The 18,430-nt window shown below is 48.7% G+C and overlaps 8 protein-coding genes across 8 annotated transcripts; 5 read left to right on the top strand and 3 right to left on the bottom strand.

Moving 5' to 3' along the window:
• The first annotated feature begins 583 nt into the window (after positions 1-583).
• On the top strand, positions 584-5,260 carry FOBCDRAFT_248357 (Endonuclease/exonuclease/phosphatase). The gene is made up of 3 exons (XM_031174661.3): positions 584-1,068; positions 1,118-4,644; positions 4,694-5,260. The coding sequence occupies exons 1-3, from the start codon at positions 1,027-1,029 to the stop codon at positions 4,797-4,799; spliced, it is 3,675 nt and encodes a 1,224-aa protein (XP_031051446.2). The 5' UTR covers positions 584-1,026; the 3' UTR covers positions 4,800-5,260.
• A 521-nt stretch (positions 5,261-5,781) lies between these two features.
• Positions 5,782-7,477, top strand: FOBCDRAFT_177587 (CRAL-TRIO domain-containing protein). Its single transcript, XM_031174659.3, has 2 exons — positions 5,782-6,687; positions 6,737-7,477. The coding sequence occupies exons 1-2, from the start codon at positions 6,024-6,026 to the stop codon at positions 7,120-7,122; spliced, it is 1,050 nt and encodes a 349-aa protein (XP_031051444.1). The 5' UTR covers positions 5,782-6,023; the 3' UTR covers positions 7,123-7,477.
• A 1,482-nt stretch (positions 7,478-8,959) lies between these two features.
• FOBCDRAFT_269934 (BCS1 N terminal-domain-containing protein) lies at positions 8,960-10,960 on the top strand (the record flags this gene model as incomplete). Its single annotated transcript, XM_031174658.3, has 3 exons — positions 8,960-9,484; positions 9,531-9,690; positions 9,741-10,960. 3 exons carry the CDS (start codon positions 8,960-8,962, stop codon positions 10,958-10,960), a joined length of 1,905 nt encoding a protein of 634 aa, XP_031051443.3.
• A 301-nt stretch (positions 10,961-11,261) lies between these two features.
• On the top strand, positions 11,262-12,204 carry FOBCDRAFT_18531 (NO signaling/Golgi transport ligand-binding domain-containing protein). Its single transcript, XM_059608601.1, has 2 exons — positions 11,262-11,624; positions 11,674-12,204. The coding sequence occupies exons 1-2, from the start codon at positions 11,401-11,403 to the stop codon at positions 12,113-12,115; spliced, it is 666 nt and encodes a 221-aa protein (XP_059466819.1). The 5' UTR covers positions 11,262-11,400; the 3' UTR covers positions 12,116-12,204.
• An 88-nt stretch (positions 12,205-12,292) lies between these two features.
• On the bottom strand, positions 12,293-13,025 carry FOBCDRAFT_269932 (Apc13p protein-domain-containing protein; the record flags this gene model as incomplete). Its single annotated transcript, XM_059611433.1, has 2 exons — positions 12,293-12,601; positions 12,987-13,025. The coding sequence occupies 2 exons, from the start codon at positions 13,023-13,025 to the stop codon at positions 12,293-12,295; spliced, it is 348 nt and encodes a 115-aa protein (XP_059464239.1).
• FOBCDRAFT_216157 (uncharacterized protein) lies at positions 12,982-14,822 on the top strand. The gene has a single exon (XM_031174655.3). It carries the CDS (start codon positions 13,151-13,153, stop codon positions 14,684-14,686), a length of 1,536 nt encoding a protein of 511 aa, XP_031051440.2. The 5' UTR covers positions 12,982-13,150; the 3' UTR covers positions 14,687-14,822.
• Positions 14,823-15,043: 221 nt separating this feature from the next.
• On the bottom strand, positions 15,044-16,711 carry FOBCDRAFT_257646 (uncharacterized protein; the record flags this gene model as incomplete). The annotated part of the gene is made up of 2 exons (XM_031174654.3): positions 15,044-16,049; positions 16,099-16,711. The coding sequence occupies 2 exons, from the start codon at positions 16,709-16,711 to the stop codon at positions 15,124-15,126; spliced, it is 1,539 nt and encodes a 512-aa protein (XP_031051439.2). The 3' UTR covers positions 15,044-15,123.
• Positions 16,712-17,563: 852 nt separating this feature from the next.
• On the bottom strand, positions 17,564-17,998 carry FOBCDRAFT_197551 (uncharacterized protein; the record flags this gene model as incomplete). Its single annotated transcript, XM_059608877.1, has 1 exon — positions 17,564-17,998. The coding sequence occupies one exon, from the start codon at positions 17,996-17,998 to the stop codon at positions 17,564-17,566; it is 435 nt and encodes a 144-aa protein (XP_059466818.1).
• Between the last annotated feature and the right edge of the window lie 432 nt (positions 17,999-18,430).

Below are 18,430 nucleotides of genomic sequence, written 5' to 3'. Positions count from 1 at the left end.
GATATGTGATTTTTGGCCTCCATCGGCACTTGATTCCTTGGGGCCAGTCGACAACCTGTAGTTGGGAAGTCTTATGATGAGTTTTGAGTATCTTAGGCCTTCTCTAACAAATATCTGTAGAGTTCTTCTAAGTTACAGATAAATATGTGCAACTGTTTCATGACAGTCGATCAACAGGTACAACGACTAAATCGGACAATTTCCAAGGTCCCTTTAGCATGATATCAATTTCAGCGAAAGCTTAGGCAATATAATTTATCCCAAGCCTCGGGATAACCTTAAACTATTTACAAAAATGTTCTTCCTTAGCGATTATCCTTACATCATGACGTTCCTTATTCCATTTACTGACCGCGTGGACATCTTGAACTTCGATGGTTTCCCCGCTGATACACCCCTGAAGCCTTAGCGGAAATCACTTACCCTGGTAGCTCTACAGTGCATCATTCATGAAACGAACCTATATGCACAGTATCAACCTCTCGCAAAACGCATGTCTCTACAGTGCCAAGAACAACGCCAGACGCACCCACTTATGACATAAGGGTGGCTCAGCCAGCTCGAAATTGTGAGAGACCACGCAAGACAACTCGCAGCAAGATCGACATCGAAGCCACGAGGAGAATAGGGGACTTTGAATGAGAAAAAAACAAGACACTTTTCCAAAACATCCCTCGCTAGTTTTCCACGCACTTCCACCACGATATCGACAATACGAGACTCTTTGGGTTCTCGCCAAAGGCCCCTGTCATCAACATTAACATCACCCACCCGCTCTTTCGTCGACCCCCAACGTTCCTTGTCACTGCCCAGTGCCGACTTTTGGAGCTTTAACTTACCGTCTCGAATTCTGACTTTTCATTACAATCTCTTTGCTTGACTCTGGCTTACTACGACCTGTCGCGCCGGATTCAGCTTCCACTTTCGACTGTTGATGCCTTCATGAGTGAGACGACTGGGCGTGGGTGTAGCGGGTAGAGTCACCCTCGACCCTCGCTGTCGAGAGGAAGCATTTGTTTTATTATCATGGAGCCAACTAACGGAGAAGGGCCCGATGGCTCTTCACTTGTATGAACCTCCATTGTCCCAAGTATTCACAATGCTAACAGTTCTACAGAAGCCGGTATCCTCATTACGAGCCCGATTCGAGAACATGGGCAACTCGACCAACTCCAACGTCAGCAAACCTGTCGATGTCCCGCCTACTACAGCTCCAGCTGCCACCGGACCTCCTTCACGACCTATCTCCCCAGCTCCCAAACCGAACCGTCTTCGTGATTTCAAACCTGGACAAGAAGTACCGCCGGCCAGTCCTTCGACCCCAGCAATCCCTGCGAGACCAAAGCCTAAGCCAGCGGCACTGTCTGTTAATCACGATGCCCCTCCCCCGCCGACGTCCGCACGACCAGCTCCGACCCCGAAACCACAAACAGTTCAGCTACAACAACCACCTGCGTCGGCTACGCTTCCAGCTGTGACAGTTCTTCCACCACAATCGCCCCCGAAGGGTCGAATCTCAGCACTGGCAGTTGGAGACCAACCTTCATTCGTAAACCCAGATGCTGTCGCGACACCTCCAACACCAACCGGCGGTAGCCGATCCTTCAAGATTCCAAGTCGATCACTTAATACTTCACCATCTTTCAATGCTCCTAAGTCTCCTCGCTCTGGCGGTTCGAGGCCGCCGTCACCGCCTCCACCTAGACGTTCTGGAGAGCTGATCAGGACTCGAGAACCCAAGGTTCCTCCTCCGCCGCCAGCCCCTCGCAATGAAAAGGCACTGATACCTGCGCCTCCCAAGATCGCATCGCTTTCTGGGCCAACAGTCATTGGGAAGGGTGGCATCTCCCAGGAAAACTCACCATTTAACAGTCCGCCAAGTAGCTTGGGATCTGGGGAGGAGACACCTCCAAAACTACCAACACGACCAAGGCCACAATCGCACATTGAACCAAGCAGGCCAAAATCTGTGGTTATGGGCTTCGATCCTCCGCCTGTTCATCATTCGATCACGACTATGAGAAAGGATCGTGAAGAGGCCAATGGGTTCTCAAGAGGCAATATAACTCCTCAGGTAACTGGCGAGCCTCGGCCAGCACTACCAGCAAGACCTGCAAACTTTGACATCCCGCCTCGACCTCCTCCAGTAAACAATAATAGTAATAGCATGCCTCCTCCCCCACGACCACAACGCCCCGCTGCAACGACAGCAGTGCAAGCCGTCGATCCGGCGCCTACTTCTTCACCACCTAAGCGAGTTGTTTCAACCCCTACGACACAGCAACCTCAGCAACAGCTTGCAGCTCCTTCACGAGGTCATGGCAGGTCTATGACGATAGATAGAGCATCTGACCGAACACCAGCCGAGTTCCGTATCGCCCCGACGACCGTTGCCGCCCCGATTGCTGCTGCCGCACCTCCAAAGTCTGTACAATCCACTCCAGTTGTTGCCGCAAAAATTGCTCCAAAGGCTGAGCCTATCCATCACGTCACGACATATCCCGAGGCTTCAAACACCAATCGACGACCACCCTTCAGCAAGCATGGAACTTATGAGATTCCAACAAAGTATGATGCGAGAAGTTTCGACGTTTGTGGTGAATTTATTTGCGCCAGTGGTTACATGACAAGAGTGTGGAGTCTCATAGACGGCGAGCAAATTATGAGCTTACAGCATACTGAGGGAGTCAAGGCGACAGCGGTAAGCTTCAAACCTGCTGCTGACCCGCGAGAAGAAGGCAAGAGGATATGGATCGGTACCAATACAGGAGACCTCATGGAAGTCGAGGTAGCGACGCATGCCATAACACCGAGCAAGCCAAATGTCCATGGTCGAAACGAAGTTGTACGAATATTCCGACATTGGAACGAAATCTGGACTATGGATGAATCGGGAACACTACTCGTGTGGGGACCGGATGAGAAAGCAGTTGCAAATATCACAGGACATCCGACTCAGAGTTACAAGCTTCCAAAAGGACACACTCATTCCATGGTTATCGGAGATTATCTTTGGCATGCGACAGGCAAGGAGATTCGAGTATTTGCGCCTACAGTCGATGGACGAACCCAATTTCAAGTGCTCGTTCGTCCCCTGATAGCGGATAGTGCCGGCGAGGTTACTTCTGGCACTCTTGTCAAGTCACATCCGGATAAGGTCTTCTTTGGTCATGTGGATGGCAAGGTGACTGTCTACAATACCAATGACTATTCGTGTGTGATGATGATGAACATCAGCACATGGAAGATCAACGCATTGGCGAGTGCAGGCAACTACATCTGGGCAGCGTACAACACCGGTAAAATATGTGTGTATGACGTGGAGGAGGCACCTTGGGTCATTCTCAAAGAGTGGCAGGGGCATGAGAATCCCATTGTCAAGATGGCCGCCGACCCCTCTTGCTCATATTTCCTGGACCGACAGCAAATCATTTCGTTGGGAGCTGATAACAAGATTAAAGCATGGGATGGCTTGCTTGAGGATGACTTCCTCGAAGATTCAATGAAGTCGAAAGATACTCAATACTGCGACTTCGACGAAATACGAGCCCTATTCTTTACCTGGAATGCCGGAGCATCGACACCTTCGAGTCTACGACATTCTGGTGGCGATTCAACATTCTTTCAAGATCTTGTTCAGTCTAGTGGCTCGCCAGATATCCTTGTGTTTGGTTTCCAGGAACTTGTGGACTTGGAGGACAAGAAGTTGACGGCCAAACGATTCTTGAAGCCCAAGAAAAAAGAAGCCGGAACAGACCAGGAACGAATGAGCCACCAGTACCGAGATTGGCGCGACTTTTTGATGAAGACCCTCGATGACTACATGCCAGCAGACGATTTATATCACCTCCTTCATACAGCACCTATGGTTGGATTGTTCACCTGTGTCTTTGTGAAAGCAACCCTACGAGACAGGATCAGGGGCCTCCAAGGCGCTGAGGTCAAGCGAGGTATGGGTGGCTTGCACGGTAACAAGGGCTGTGTTGCCGTACGCTTCCGAGTTGATGACACCTCCATCTGCCTCGTCAATTGCCATTTGGCTGCCGGGCAGTCACAAGCGAACGCCCGACACAATGACATTGCAGCCATTCTTGAAGCTAATCTTTTTGCTGTTGAACGAGATTCTGCTTCTCGCATTGACAGCTTCGTTGGTGGCGGTGATGGCAGTCTGATCATGGATCATGAGCTGTGTATTCTCAATGGCGACTTGAACTACCGAATTGATACCATGTCTCGTGATACTGTTGTTACAGCAGTCAAACAGAACAATCTGGGCAAACTCCTCGAACGAGACCAGCTTTTGGTGGCACGAAGACGAAATCCAGCATTCAAGCTTCGGGCTTTTGAAGAAATGCCCATCACATTTGCGCCAACTTATAAGTACGACGTTGGTACTGACAACTACGACACCAGCGAGAAGAGACGAAGCCCTGCCTGGTGTGACCGACTACTGTACAGAGGGCGAGGCCGTGTCGAACAATTTGATTACAGACGGCATGAGGTTCGAGTGAGTGACCACCGTCCTGTAACTGGAACTTTCAACCTTTGGGTCAAGAAGGTCGATCCAAGAGGTCGAGCAACAGCTTGGATGGAAAGTCAACAGAGCTTCGAAGATATGCGGGAGAAAGAAACGTCCGAAGACAAGTGAGTTTGAACGTGCTTCATCAACGGTGCTGAACTAACATGAAAACAGACTTTTGTTCTTAAGGGATACTTGCGGCTTTGACGAAGAGACGAGCAAGAGGCTCATTAGAGAGAAGTCAGCGAGACGTGACAACCGCAGTCCCGTTCGCGCTTAGTTATCTACTCAATACCCAGACGGCAAAGTCGTCTTGATTCCTAAAAACACAGCACAGAGAAGACACGAGATGCGTATGAACGAGTTGGATTGATGATTTATCGGAGTAAAAAGCAGGTTGGGGAGATTTCTAAAGGAATGCGGATGTGATAATGAGTATCACGGATAAGGGCGTGCGCAGGCGATAGACTAGTTGTTTTTACTAAATTTCTTGTCTTTGTTGATAGCTGGAGGTACGTTAGACATTGACATGGACACATGAGAGGATTGTGGACATTTATGATAGACGTTTGGTCACCCAAGGAGGAGGAGATACTGGGAATAGCTGATGATGAAAGACGAGATAACGGAAAATATAAGACATTGAGGTGTCGGGCGATTTAGTGTGTGAGAACAAATGTTGGTTGTTAATTCAACATATTGGAGTCTGGTAACCATGATCAGCTTTATCGGTGAGCTGCCCTTGTTCGGTCATCTTAAATCTACATTTCGGAAGCTCTATCGAGATTATAAAGTCAATTTACTGTTAATCGAGAATAATCATGCCATAATGCATCATTATCAACCTATAGCCTTCCAATATTGGCAAGCATAGGGTAACTCGCTTATATCCATCACTTTGGCGGTTCAATGTTTGTTAGTTGGATACAAAATGCCAAACCAACTTGAGATAAAAGTGGTAGAATGCTGATAGGAAGAATACGATTACGAGCTTTGGAACGGCTGGATACATCAAAATGCATGTCAGCCTGCATTTGTGTCTAGTTGGAGGCCAACTGCGCACGATGGATGAAGGATAGACGCCCCGCATCATCCGAAGTCCCCTGGAAATTACTGAGAAGCCCCTGTAACTGCAGCAAGCGGAAGCCGGTCCCGGAGGTTAATTCGTTATGGGTATGGAAGATGATTGGCTGGCTCGTGTGCGGCTCCTTGTTGAGCCCGTTGCCAAGTCACCTAATTCGTGAATGGATAAAGCCATCAATTTATCTTCTGAGTTGAGGTGAGAGATTGACTTTGAATTCTTCCTTGAATCTTGGTTCCATTGGTCTTATTAGTGAACAGGGACTGATAAGAGGCTTGGATTAGAGTCCCTACGGATATCTTTTGGCGGATTTGCTCATCATAGACTCGTCAGCCTTGACTAATTACTCTGGTTGATCGAGCGGTGAGACTCAACTCATCTCTTTCACCCTTTCAAAGCTCGACCTCAAGAAAAGTCTTGAAAATGGCGAGCTCAACAGAAAACACGGCTGGTCCTCGAAAGACACCCATTGCCAGCCCAGGACCCAACAGCAAACCTCTCCCAAGGCCAGAATTGACAGACGAGCAAAAGACAAAGTATGAGGCTCTGCTAGAGCAAGTCAAGGGTATCACCGAGATCCAATGTGAGAAGAAAGCCGACGAGGAGGACAAATCAGGCCCTATCACTGATCACGAGCGCTCATGGCTCACCCGCGAGTGTCTCCTCCGTTATCTCCGCGCTACAAAGTGGTCAGTCGACGACTCCGCCAAGCGGCTCAAGGCAACTCTCGCATGGCGTCGGGAGTACGGTCTTGAGGGTTTCACGCCGGAGTACATCTCTCCTGAGCAGGAGACCGGAAAGCAGATGATCATTGGTTATGATCGTCAGGGTCGTCCGTGCCAGTATCTCAACCCGGCAAGGCAAAACACGGATACTAGTCCCCGACAGCTGCATCATCTGTTCTACATGGTTGAGCGGGTGACGGATCTCATGCCGCCTGGAGTGGAGATGCTGAGCCTCATGATTAATTTCAAGCCCAGCAAGGAGCGCAAGAACACGAGTGTGCCCGTGTCTGTTGCGCGAGAGGTGTTGCATATTCTGCAGAACCACTATCCTGAGAGACTAGGCAAGGCTCTTATCATCAACGGTAAGTACTATGTATTTCTTGTAACAAAGACCAGAACTGACAATATCAGTACCGTGGATCGTATGGGGTTTCTTCAAAATCATCACCCCCTTCATTGACCCCGTGACGCGCGAGAAGCTCAAGTTCAACGAAGACATGAAGCAGTACGTTCCTCCCGAGCAGCTGTGGAGTCTCGATTGGGGCGGTGATATGGACTTTGAGTATGACCACGAGACATACTGGCCAGCGCTGAACGAGCTGTGCCGCCAGAAGCGTGACGAAAAGTACCGACGGTGGGAGGCAGCTGGCAAGGAGATTGGTGAGAGCGAGGATTATCTCGCGGGTGGAACGGATGTCAGTGTCAAGGGATTCAAGTTTGGTGAAGATGCTGGTGTCAAGGATGTGCAGGAGAAGTTGGCGGAGACTAAGCTGGAGGAGCAGTCTGTTGCGGCGTAGGTGTACGGTGATATGACGCGTGTTTTTTGGGTGAGATGATAGATGGTTGAGCGTGTGTCTATGTGCTAGGGCGGAGTGGCGTTGAGCCTCATCTGAGCTAGAACAGGCCTCGTGGGGGATCGACCGGTTTATACAGGTCTGAGGACGCCTGCTCGCGTAGTCGGCATAGTATAGACATTTTTCGTATTTCCCTCAAATTGCTTAGTAGGAGACTTGAATCGGAAGAGGGCAATGCGCGAATCGTTCCCGTGAACCAGCTAACTGAGGTTCGGCATGGTGTTGAAAGTGAATATCCTACTGCATCATGGGCGATTGGTCTTGATCACTCATGTTCACTTCTTCACTCTACTTCATGTCTTGCATCACTGCGTAATACTTCGCAGGGCACTTGGCGTATCAGCGCACCTGTATCAATATTCACAAGTGTTCTTGTCTACCATGGCTGAGCCTGTGTCTCACGCGCCAATCAATTCGAAAAGAATTCTCCGAACATGTTCACCAGTCGTATTCATATGTAACTGGCATAAGGCCAAATGTAACCAAGTCCTAATGCTATGATAGTTCACAAAGTGCAACAGAGCCTCACTCAAGCTTGTTCGGGCGCAATGGTTCACGATATGTATCCCAGATTGAACAAGCCTGGCAGTATGCAAAGACACAATAGGAAAAGCCGAGGTCATTTGACCATTCCAGCTTATGCCCATTCCTTTCAAACCCCTCTTCTCGTCTGCAGGTCCAGGGTGAAGATGCACGACACAAGGCTGAATAGCATGTAAGTCGTCGTATTCGGAGTGAAGTCTCCCCAATTTTGATAAAGGCTGACATGTTTTTTGTTTACAGCAAACATAAGTCCCAAACAAAAACAAGACAAATCTGACCCGAAAAGCATGCCAAAAACAACCTCCATCTTTCGTAGCGTTGATGCTGCCTGTTGGTTTTGCCTCTTCTTGTATGCGGTGCCTCAAAAAATGGAAATCCAACCACTCACACGAATTGGCACTCACACATTCTGCAGAGATAGGCAATGAGCGACCTACGCAATTCATGCACAACAAAACCATCGGAACCACTCCACATCGAGAGTGAACACACTTTCATTTGCTTATTTCCATAGCCAAGAATTGTTTGACTCATACTTGGTTATGGTTTGGGTACGGGAAAGTACTCGATTGTTACACAAAGTGCCATAGTCTATTTTAGGGTGAATCAAACCCCGTGCATGTATTCACGAAAACAAGAATATAAACAGTCTTAGTAGAGCCTAAAATCTAGGCAGGTTACGTGTGTACGTACGGGAAGTGCGTAAACTAATTGTCATGTACGTAGGGCAAAAAGAAAACAAGTGTGCTTTTTTGCTTGGTAACATGACCCAACATGACCTAACCACTTCCTGAAGGATTTGGACCAGGAGGAAACCAACCTACATTATCATCCATATAAATACAGGGTTGCTTCTATGGATTTGAGCTGCATACTACGCGCCCAAAGTGCATAACAAGGGACTCTCGAACCTCTCACAGCCTGATCTTCATCCATAGCAACAGGAACCTCAATCAACACCAACCAAAAGCTAGGCCGGGCCCAAGGGTCAGGTCATATGTCCTTCTTCTCTTCTTCACTTCAGGTATAAAAGAGGCCCCGAGGAAGACGTTGTGTGACCCTGCCAGCGCAGTCTTGCATCTAACTCGTCGGAGCAAGAAAGGGCCTCGATTGGATCAGTTGCTCACTTGCATCAGCATAAACATCTTCACCAACAGGAGGAACTGAACTTCTGCAAACCTGAAACCACCTGAACCTGCCTTATCACGGCCTGAACAACTTCACTCATTCATACACCATGGACATCACAAAGATGAGCAATATGGGCTGGCCTCCTTTTCTCCAAGCCATGAACAGCACCGCTCAACCACTGAACTCTTCTTCATCGTTCCCTGGAATAATGGACACTTTTCTTGTATCCGCAGGCCAAGCATCGCCTCTACTCCAGCTCTTCCTATTCGTCTACCGCTTCGTGGGCGCTCAGTTGGGTCTTGACCCATCTCTCCTCCTCACCCTCCTCGGTTGTCTCTGGGGCTTGTCTAAACTCTTCGATCAAGTATATGCAACGATCGATAACTTCCTTCACACCTATTTCAGGTGTACCATATACGTTAGCGAGAATGACCAGATCTATTCTACGCTCATGCAGTTCCTGTCGGAGCAGCAAGACATTGCGACTAATCGTCATCTTACAGCCCAGACTGTTTTTAAGAGTGCTTGGGACGAAGAAGAAGATCAAGCAGATGTGTTGGCCACGAATACTGTCGAAGACGCTGAAGATTCGCCTAAGTATCTCAACTTTGCCAGCGACGCAGCTAGATGTGTAAGTTTTTGTACTCGTGCCTTTTGCAGTCACTGACACCCCTTAGAACCCACGATATGTCCCAGCCATGGGCACGACAGGGTTTTGGCACGACAGGACGTACTTTCGGGTCAACCGTAAGAGAGAGTCTCTGCAAAGTACCAACGGTTGGGGAGGGACCAAGGATGTTGAGGAGCTTAAAATATCTTGCTTCGGCAGGTCTATTGGTAAGCCGATGGCACTGATCTTGAATCAGCACTTATCTAACGATTCAAAGACCCTATCAAGCAGCTTCTCGCAGATGCCAAAACAGCCTATTTCCTCGATACTCGCCACAAGACCACTATCTACCGCCCAAGAATAAAAGAAAGTCGCCGTGATGCTTGGAGCATGTGGCAGCAAGTTGCCCGGAGACCTATCAGACCAATGAGAACTGTGATTCTCGAGCATGAAGAGAAGCACGACGTATTACGTGACATCAACGAGTATTTGCACCCCGGAACTCCTAAGTGGTATGCTTCACGAGGTATTCCCCTGCGCCGTGGTTATCTCTTTCATGGACCACCTGGCACTGGCAAGACAAGTTTTTCGTTTGCATTGGCTGGTGTTTTCGGTATCGATATCTATGTCATCAGTCTTCAAGATCCTACCGTCAGCGAAGAGGATCTGGCTGTTTTGTTCACCAGACTTCCTCGCCGATGTGTTGTCCTTTTGGAAGACATCGACACTGCTGGTCTTCGTCGTCCCAACGATGAAGAAGATGAAGAGGAGAATGAAGACGGTACCGGAGAAAAGGCCGGCGAGGCCAAAGGCAAAAAGACTGAAAAAGCGGAGAAGAAAGAAAAGAAGAAATCCAAAAAGGCCAAAGACTCTTCCGACAGCGACACCGACAGCTCTGAAGAGGACAGAAAGAGACGCAGAAAGCGAAGACGAAACAGAAGAGACAGAGAGAATACCAGCAACAGGGGTACTAATAACATCTTGACTGTGGAAAGTATTTCACTTTCTGGACTTCTCAACGCCATCGACGGTGTTGCTTCGCATGAAGGTCGCATCCTCATCATGACAACCAACAAGCCCGAGTCCCTCGACGAGGCTCTCATTCGACCGGGACGAGTCGATGTGCAAGTTGGGTTCAAGAACGCAACCAGCGCACAGGCATCGGAGCTCTTTTACCGAATGTACGAGATGTCGCGTAACAAGCCAGTCCCTATGTCCAAGACCAAACCAACCGCACCCAAGCCACAGAATGGCAGTATTCACAGTCTCGTGGATAGCAAAGGCAAAGAGACCACTCTGTCGATCGATGATCTCAAGACGATCTCCCAGGAGTTTGGACAACTTATCCCAGAGGGTATGTTCTCGCCTGCGGAGATTCAGGGGTTCTTGCTCAAGCGCAAGAAGAGTCCTCGAAAGGCGCTTGAGGATGCTTCTGGTTGGATTGAGGCTACTGTTAAGCAGAAAGAGCTCAAATCCAAGGTTGTTACTGTCCAGTAGTCTAAGGACTTCAACAGATGCATTGCCGAGGGGGTGATTTTTGGGGTTGCATGAGGATGATAATTGCTGGACTTTGCTTCATGCTATAATCTGATGGCGGATCACGTAGTCTTAGAGCGTAATTAGTAATTCATGAGTCCATGCCTCACTTTCTTTAATTAAAGTTTTTGCTTTTGTAGATGTTGATGAATGTTTCAGTGCAATTGTGATAATGGACTTATCAAGGTGAACTCTCGGTGTAGCTCGGTCAGCACCTCAGGTCTCCACATATGTCACCTCCCTCTACCTCACCCTCCAGACAAGCCCACGTTTACACGTGCGACAACGAACCTCGAAGCACGACAACCACGCTAGATTTCCCCCGCCTTCGAGCTTATACAAATCCTGCCAAAGTAGTTCTGAAGCTGCGAAATGCTCCAGCGACAGTCTCACAGCCCATCATGAGCAACCTCCAACCCCCCAACACCGTGGCGCCAACGCCTACACCAAGCGGCAACAAAGACCCTGGCCTGCGATACCCCAGCAATGGAAAGAATATCTACAGTCGCCCATTGAATAGGACCAAGACGGCTGAGCTGAGCCAGGCGAGCTTTGCGTATCTGTTTGGCGAGATGGTGACGTATGCGCAGAGAAGGGTCAAGGGCATTCAGGAGCTTGAACAGCGGTACGTTCAATCCTCCCTGTTTTCAGGCGCAGAAGCTGATTATGCGCAGACTTAATCTTCAAGGCCACTCTATCGGTCTCAAACTCCTCGATCTTCTCCTCTTTCGCGAACCAGTGCGTACACAGACTCGACCACTAAGCATCATTGCCCTCCTCCACTTCATAAAGCAAAATATCTGGCAGCACCTCTTTGGTCGTCAAGCAGACCGACTCGAGAAATCCGCCAACCCCGAAACACCAGATGAATATATGATCATCGACAACGAGCCCCTTGTCAATCAATACATCAGCGTACCCAAAGAAATGAGTCAGCTTAACTGCGCTGCGTACGTAGCCGGTATTGTTGAAGGTGTCTGCGATGGAGCTGATTTCCCGGCAAGAGTTACGGCGCATACGGTTGCGGAGGGTGATATGTGGCCTGGCAAGACGGTCTTTCTTGTCAAGTTTAGACCGGAGGTCTTGGAGAGGGAGGGGTTCTTGGGGAAGAATTAAGTGGTGATGATGGAGTTTTGGAGTTTTTATGATGGGCTGGGTTTGATAGAGACGAATTGTGTCTTTGGCGATGTGATATCATGCCTGATTTAATATTGAACCATTCTGCCATGCTGCTTCTCTATAGTCATGCTACGCCCAACGCCTTGCTCAAAACAACAACAATGTGCACACGGCTCATCGTGGCAGAGCACTTCCAGAGCCCTTGGGCTTTCCACCAGTTCCAATACTAGGACCCTTGTTCATGAGCTCCGAAAGCCCCAAGTCCTTCCAAGCAGGCTCCTTTGACTTTTGCGTAGCGCGCTGAATTCCAAAAGCAGCATGTTGATCAGGCACGACATCGTCTTCGTCTTCCGGGTTGATGGGCTGGTGAACAGGTGGAACGTAGATCTCGTCATCGGGGAGCTTGTCCTTGCAGAAGTCCTCGAAGAGGTCTGCGTCGCGGGAGCGGTGCATGTGGACGAACGTGAACGATGAGTCTTTGTTCTGAAACTGTTAGCTGGGCAAGAAGGGTTTGGAGTAGGGTGAAGTTACCATTTTGAAGGATGTCAAGGTATCTTGAATGGTTTGTTTGTTGATGTTGAGGATCCGTTGGTTTCCACAGCGGGACGGATGGCGGGGTGTGGGGCCGTATTGAGAGCTCTGGCAGTTGGATATTCAGTACGGCAGTTGATCAATCTTCAGGGCTTGATGAGGTTTCAGATTTGAATTTCGATTATATTAGATAGGACATGCTGAAGTAATACTATGTTGCGAGTTATTTTGTGCTTTCCGTCCCATTGGCTTCCGAACGAGGTTCTCCTGCCCTCTTAGCTGCCTGCAGGCGGTTTCGGCGGCCTTTGTACTAAGTCACTAAGGTGTTACAGCCCACCGTGGGTGACTGGCTGAAGTATCTTTGCTTCTGCACCATCTTCAAAACGTGTCGGCTTGACCTTCACAGTCCGCTCTCTAAGCTTCATCTTGCAATCTTCACTAGCTGTTAGACTCATTCATTCATCTACTGGCTCCGAAGGCCACTATTTCAAACCGCTCACCATGGCGACTTCAGGCGAGCCACAGCCTGCAACCGTGCCACAACCTTTCATAACACCAAGACTACCCCTCGACATCCTCTATCACATCGGATCTCTTCTAGCTTCCGAGTCCATCACTGAGCATGAACACCAAATAGACAGTAACAGTTCCTGCGACTGCTGCATGGACAAGTCGTCAGCCTCTCTCTACAAACTGACCTATACATCCAAAGCCACCAGGGATGTCTTGGAACCCTTGCTCTATCGGAATCTCATCTTGACAACCCCCCAGGATGTTACAAACATATTCATCAATCTCATTCAAAGACCTGAACTTCGTCAACATGTTCAGTACATTCTTTGCTATGCTCCTTTGGCGGGACCACGGGTGAGGAAACTTGAAATGCCCGAATGCAAGAGGATTTGGTCAAAGCGATGTCCTTCTGACAAACCTGCTCTGATGCGTCTTCTCGATGGCGCTGGTCTTCACAAACTCGCTTGGTCGGCTTGTATGTTGGAGCATACCAAGCAACGATTCATGTTTTCCCCTGATTTCAAGCATGATGGCATTCTGGAACTGCTGTTTGCGTCTATTCTCTTCTTGTCGCCAAACGTGACCAGCTTTACCTGGCGAGATTGCAACAACAACCCAAAGGCCTTCATACTGGATCACATTATGTGCAAGGCGGTACACGATGGCCTTCCTCTCATGCCCAAGCTGCAGAAACTCAGCACCGAAAAGGCAGAGTTTGAGGAGAGCAAGCAAGCACAATTCTTCACCCCGCACATCAACCTGTGGGAGAACCTGTACAGCCTACAACTCAACGACATCGACTTGGACATGGAATTTGTTTTGATGCTCTTTAATGGAAGCTTCAAAGAGAACCGACCTGTGAGAGAACTTTGCGTTCGTTGTGTAGCTGGTTCAGAGCGACCAGAGAGCTTGACTTCGTTCCCACCAGGTTTCGAACTGGCATCGACAATGCTTCTAGGGGACAAGAATCTCGATAATTACAAGGACCAGTTCAAAGCCTTCCCTAACCTCAACCTCCTCGATGTAACTTTTGTCTTTCACAGACGACGCATGGAGGAAGGTTCACTCACTTTGAAGACTTTCCTACATGCCGTTGGGTCACCCGAGCGCTTATGCCTGACGGGCCATCCTCTGCCGACTTCGGCTTTAGACACTGGCGTCACACACTCGAGACTCAAATACCTAAAGGTCCGGGAACTTCAGCCAAATGCCCCTGCAAAGACGACATCCAAGGACAACCTCATCGCGGGGCTCAACCAATTCTGGAACAAAAAGTCCATAATCGTACCGAACCTTGAGGAGATTGATTGGGATCACTACACATTCAAGAGAGAAGACATGGAAGGTGAAGATAAAGCTGTCTGGGAACTTGTTGGAGAAGAGGAGTGGGAAGATGATTCGGGATCTGATGAAGATGAAGATGAAGATGATGCGTTTTGGTACTCAATGGAAAGAGGTGATATAGATGCATTTATAGAGGGTGCAATTGGTGTGGAAGATATGTGGGATGCCTGGGGACCTTAGAGTGGGATCAGGTACTACTGAAGATTTTGGAATCTACATCTACGCGCCCATGCAAAGAGGAACGGTTAAAGAACTAGATAGATTATCTTTGATCATCTAGGAGACACAATTCCCCGAACACTCCAGCCATCCGTCACGATCTTGGCAAACCCCCAGTCTCAAATGCCTTTCGTAGCGACCTTGTGATACATGGCTGAGCTAGTCTCGTATATCCGAGATCTTTAGACAGTTTCAAATAGCATTGTTTCGAGACCATAGACCTGGCAACATGATGTTAGGAAACCCCAATCCGAATTTCCGTCGAATTGCAGCGTCAGTAGATCACCCAAAGGCACTTAAAGGCGCTGTAAAGGGTACAAACCGACGTTTCGCTGCCTAAAAGATGGCTTGTCTTCCAGTCTTCAACCGTCATGCAATAGTCTCGTATCCTTGAGTCCTCAGTTCGCATCATCCTCATTCTCATCCTCAGGAACTGGAGTTTCAGTCAGAGTGCCTGCGACCCAAGCATTTCCGACCCCAGCTGTCGACAGATCGATGGCCATTTGAACAATCTCAGGGTGCTGAGCCTCCATGGTTTGGAAAAACTGCTGCAGTAGTTCAGGTGTGGCCATATCACGCATGGCATTCGCCAGCACTTCCCGTGGCATGTTGTTCAACTCCTGGAACAAATGCGCTTCAGTCTCAAGAATCCAGGAGTCAAAGTTGAAGTATCCCGTTTCACCACGGTTCTTGAGGTAGACCTTCTCCTGGCTGGACATGAGCAACCGGTCAGTAGCCATATTGGAATCCCATTTAGCTAGGGGCTGCCAGGAATCGTGGATTGGGTGATTTGCTTCGAGGGTGAACCCGAATTCATTGTGGTGTTCGATTCTGATGTGGGTAAACTCGGCCTTTTCGAACATATCGATGTCCCAGAAGACGTACCCCCATGGAAGTGACTGGTAAGGGGTAACTTCTTCATCGGATTCGTTCAGAAAGATTGCATAGCGACTTAGGACGTGCCAAGCACACTCTGGTCCGGGATCGGGATCTTTGATGAAGGGAGTTCGCATCATGAAGTCTGGAGTGTCCATCCGTGCCCATTTGCCGGGAGTCCCCTCGTAATCGTGGACAATGCAGGTGAGCTGCTCGTCGTTACCGGGGAAAGGGGGTCTGGTTGGGAGATTGGGGTTCCAATCAATGGGTGGATTAATCCTTCGCATGACTTTTGCTCTCAGAGGTCGCGACCCGGCAGTGAGGAAGTCTTTCAGAAAGGGGAGGCCTTGAGAAATAAGACTCATTGATCCAGGGCACAGGGCATGAGTGATGTAGTATGGCAGCTGGGTACCCAGTTCGATATCGCGTTCGAGAAAGGTGTTGAAAGCTAGAAACTGTTAGCATTATGCATAGTCATTATTCATGAGAGGACTTACATGGCGCGATCTCGGTAACCAGCATACCACAGATGCTAGTCAGCTGCTCAATCTCCACAGCAGAGTATTGGCTGTGAAAAGCCTTGAGAATACGGTGTTCCTCCAGATCTTTCAGGCAATGAACCCAGTGAGCCTCCTTATGCTCCTCTTCCGTCGGGGCTCTGTTCTTCCCATGATTATCATGTAGCTGCGAGGCAATCATGAGCTCCGTGATCTTCAAACACGCGTCCAAGCGATACAGCGCACGCTGAAACCGCACCCGAACATTAGTGTTGATAGAATATGCATTTTTGTACTTGACGACTGGATGATTTCGAATAAGAGACGAGGGAAGGCGTTCTGCGAAGTATTCGACAGCCTTATGAAGACGCCACATCTCCTTGACCCGATCGAACGTGAGGAACTGGCTGTAGATACGTTGCTGTTCGCTCGAATAGACGCGATTTATAGCCTTGATGCCAGCTTTGACACCCTTCCATTCTGCAATTTTCATGTTGAATGTCACGATGGCTTCCCGGTAAACGGGTTCGTCCATGGAGTTGAAGAGGATGCATGATGCAATGTAGGCTTGACGTTGCTTGAAAGCGTTGTAAAGTGTCGGACCGGAGATCATGGCAGCACGGATAGAGGCTCTGTCGGGGATGAAGGAGAGGGCATAGGAGAGAACTTCGGGGGGGGGTTTTCTCAATGGGGGACATCTTGTTGTCGCTCGTATCTGAGGCCATGTCGATGTCGTTGGAGGACTCCATTGAGGAGCCTGGCTTCGAAGGATCCGACATCGTGAGAGATCAGCGCGAAGATGAAGAAGGTTTCAAGAGTTAGGATTAACAGGAGACAAAGGATAAGGAGGAGTTAGCGGAGTTGTTTGTACTGTCGGGTGTTTGTCCGTGAATCATTCCGCGGGTAACTTAGCAGTTGCCACCACTTTTTGCAGCTGCCTTGACAAGCGGCTCGCCTTGGGCAAACGTCGTCTACTTTAAGCAACGAACAATCTTACAAGGCTTTATTCATAGAATCGTAGAGATGCTATTGGGCTGTAGAAACTTAACGTTTGACGTCAAGTTGTATCTTTGTCGTTTTGTGTAACCTTCCTGCTAACGACCCGATCCGTTTGGTTGCGAAACCACAAATAGAAGTTAGGCTGCTGGCTAATCGAGTTAAAAGAATTTCCACTGAAGCTGTGGAATTGGTACCTGGAAAATGCTCTATTATCTGCTTCGATACCTACTGGTCCTGATGTTGTTCCCAAAGCCCAGAAATGAATAAGAAGGCGTCCTCACTTGATCTTCAAGTCAGGTGTGTGCCCCAGTGCTTCCATCCTTTAGTACTGAGGTTCCAAGTTCTCCTCGTCTCAATCGGATGCTTCTAGCCATGTGTGTAACTGAAATGTCCAATCAACCTACGAACAACCAAGACGGTCCCGAAACAACTTCTTTCGTGGCCAAACACCCATGCATCCGTTATCTCAAAAGTTATCACCGTACTTCCAAGCCATTTCTGTAACATATGCATACCAGGTGTGATTTTGTGGAGTGAAATAGGTGCGTTGCATTCCCAAATCACATAATGATCCGAATCCCCAGTTCGCGATATCTCGAAACTCATCCGTTTGAATAGGGCCGCTTACAGGGTCGAAATTCTCTTGGGTGGCCACGGTTACTTTGCAGGATCTGAACCAAGACCATATGGATTGATTCTTCTGGATCTTAACGAGCCTAGGACTATGAATCGCTATATTAAGGGCGTGTTCACAATCTGATCGGGCGGCTGTGGTGTTCGTTCCGCATCCCCAGTAGTATGTGCTCGAATTGTAGGATGGGCTCCAACCTGGCATGTTGTGACGCAGAAAATTGGCGCCTGCGAGAGATAGAACAGACATGAGTGGTAATAGGAACCGCATTGTGGCAGATGGAACGTAGTTTGTGTTTCTTGAGATCGAATGTAAAGTGGCGGTTTTGTGGGAGGAGAAACTGCTTGCTGAGATGGGAGATTTGACCTTGTCACAGGGAAGAATGTCTCCTTTCTATACCCCATAATTCCATTTGATCCACTTCATATCTCCCATTCATATCTTTGATCACTGTATAATTGCCTATGGATAGTTGCTTAGCCAGTCGTGTGAATCGCAGTATGAGAAGATGGATGCACATCAATGCTCTGACTCACTAGTGACTGAAGCTTAAAATGAATGATGCTGCTCCCTTAGTGATTTGTACGTGCTATTGAACATTCTGTAACACTGGATTCGTTTTATGCTTTGTGAATGGCAGCTAGGTGCGATTTGACTTGGCCTTAGTACTCTTTCAATGCAACAGTAACGAGGAAGCGATGG

Source organism: Fusarium oxysporum, chromosome II, assembly GCF_013085055.1.
Source record: "Fusarium oxysporum Fo47 chromosome II, complete sequence".
Lineage (NCBI taxonomy): Eukaryota > Fungi > Ascomycota > Sordariomycetes > Hypocreales > Nectriaceae > Fusarium > Fusarium oxysporum.
Note: the sequence above shows the minus strand (reverse complement) of the source record. Positions and strands in the feature narration are given on the sequence as shown.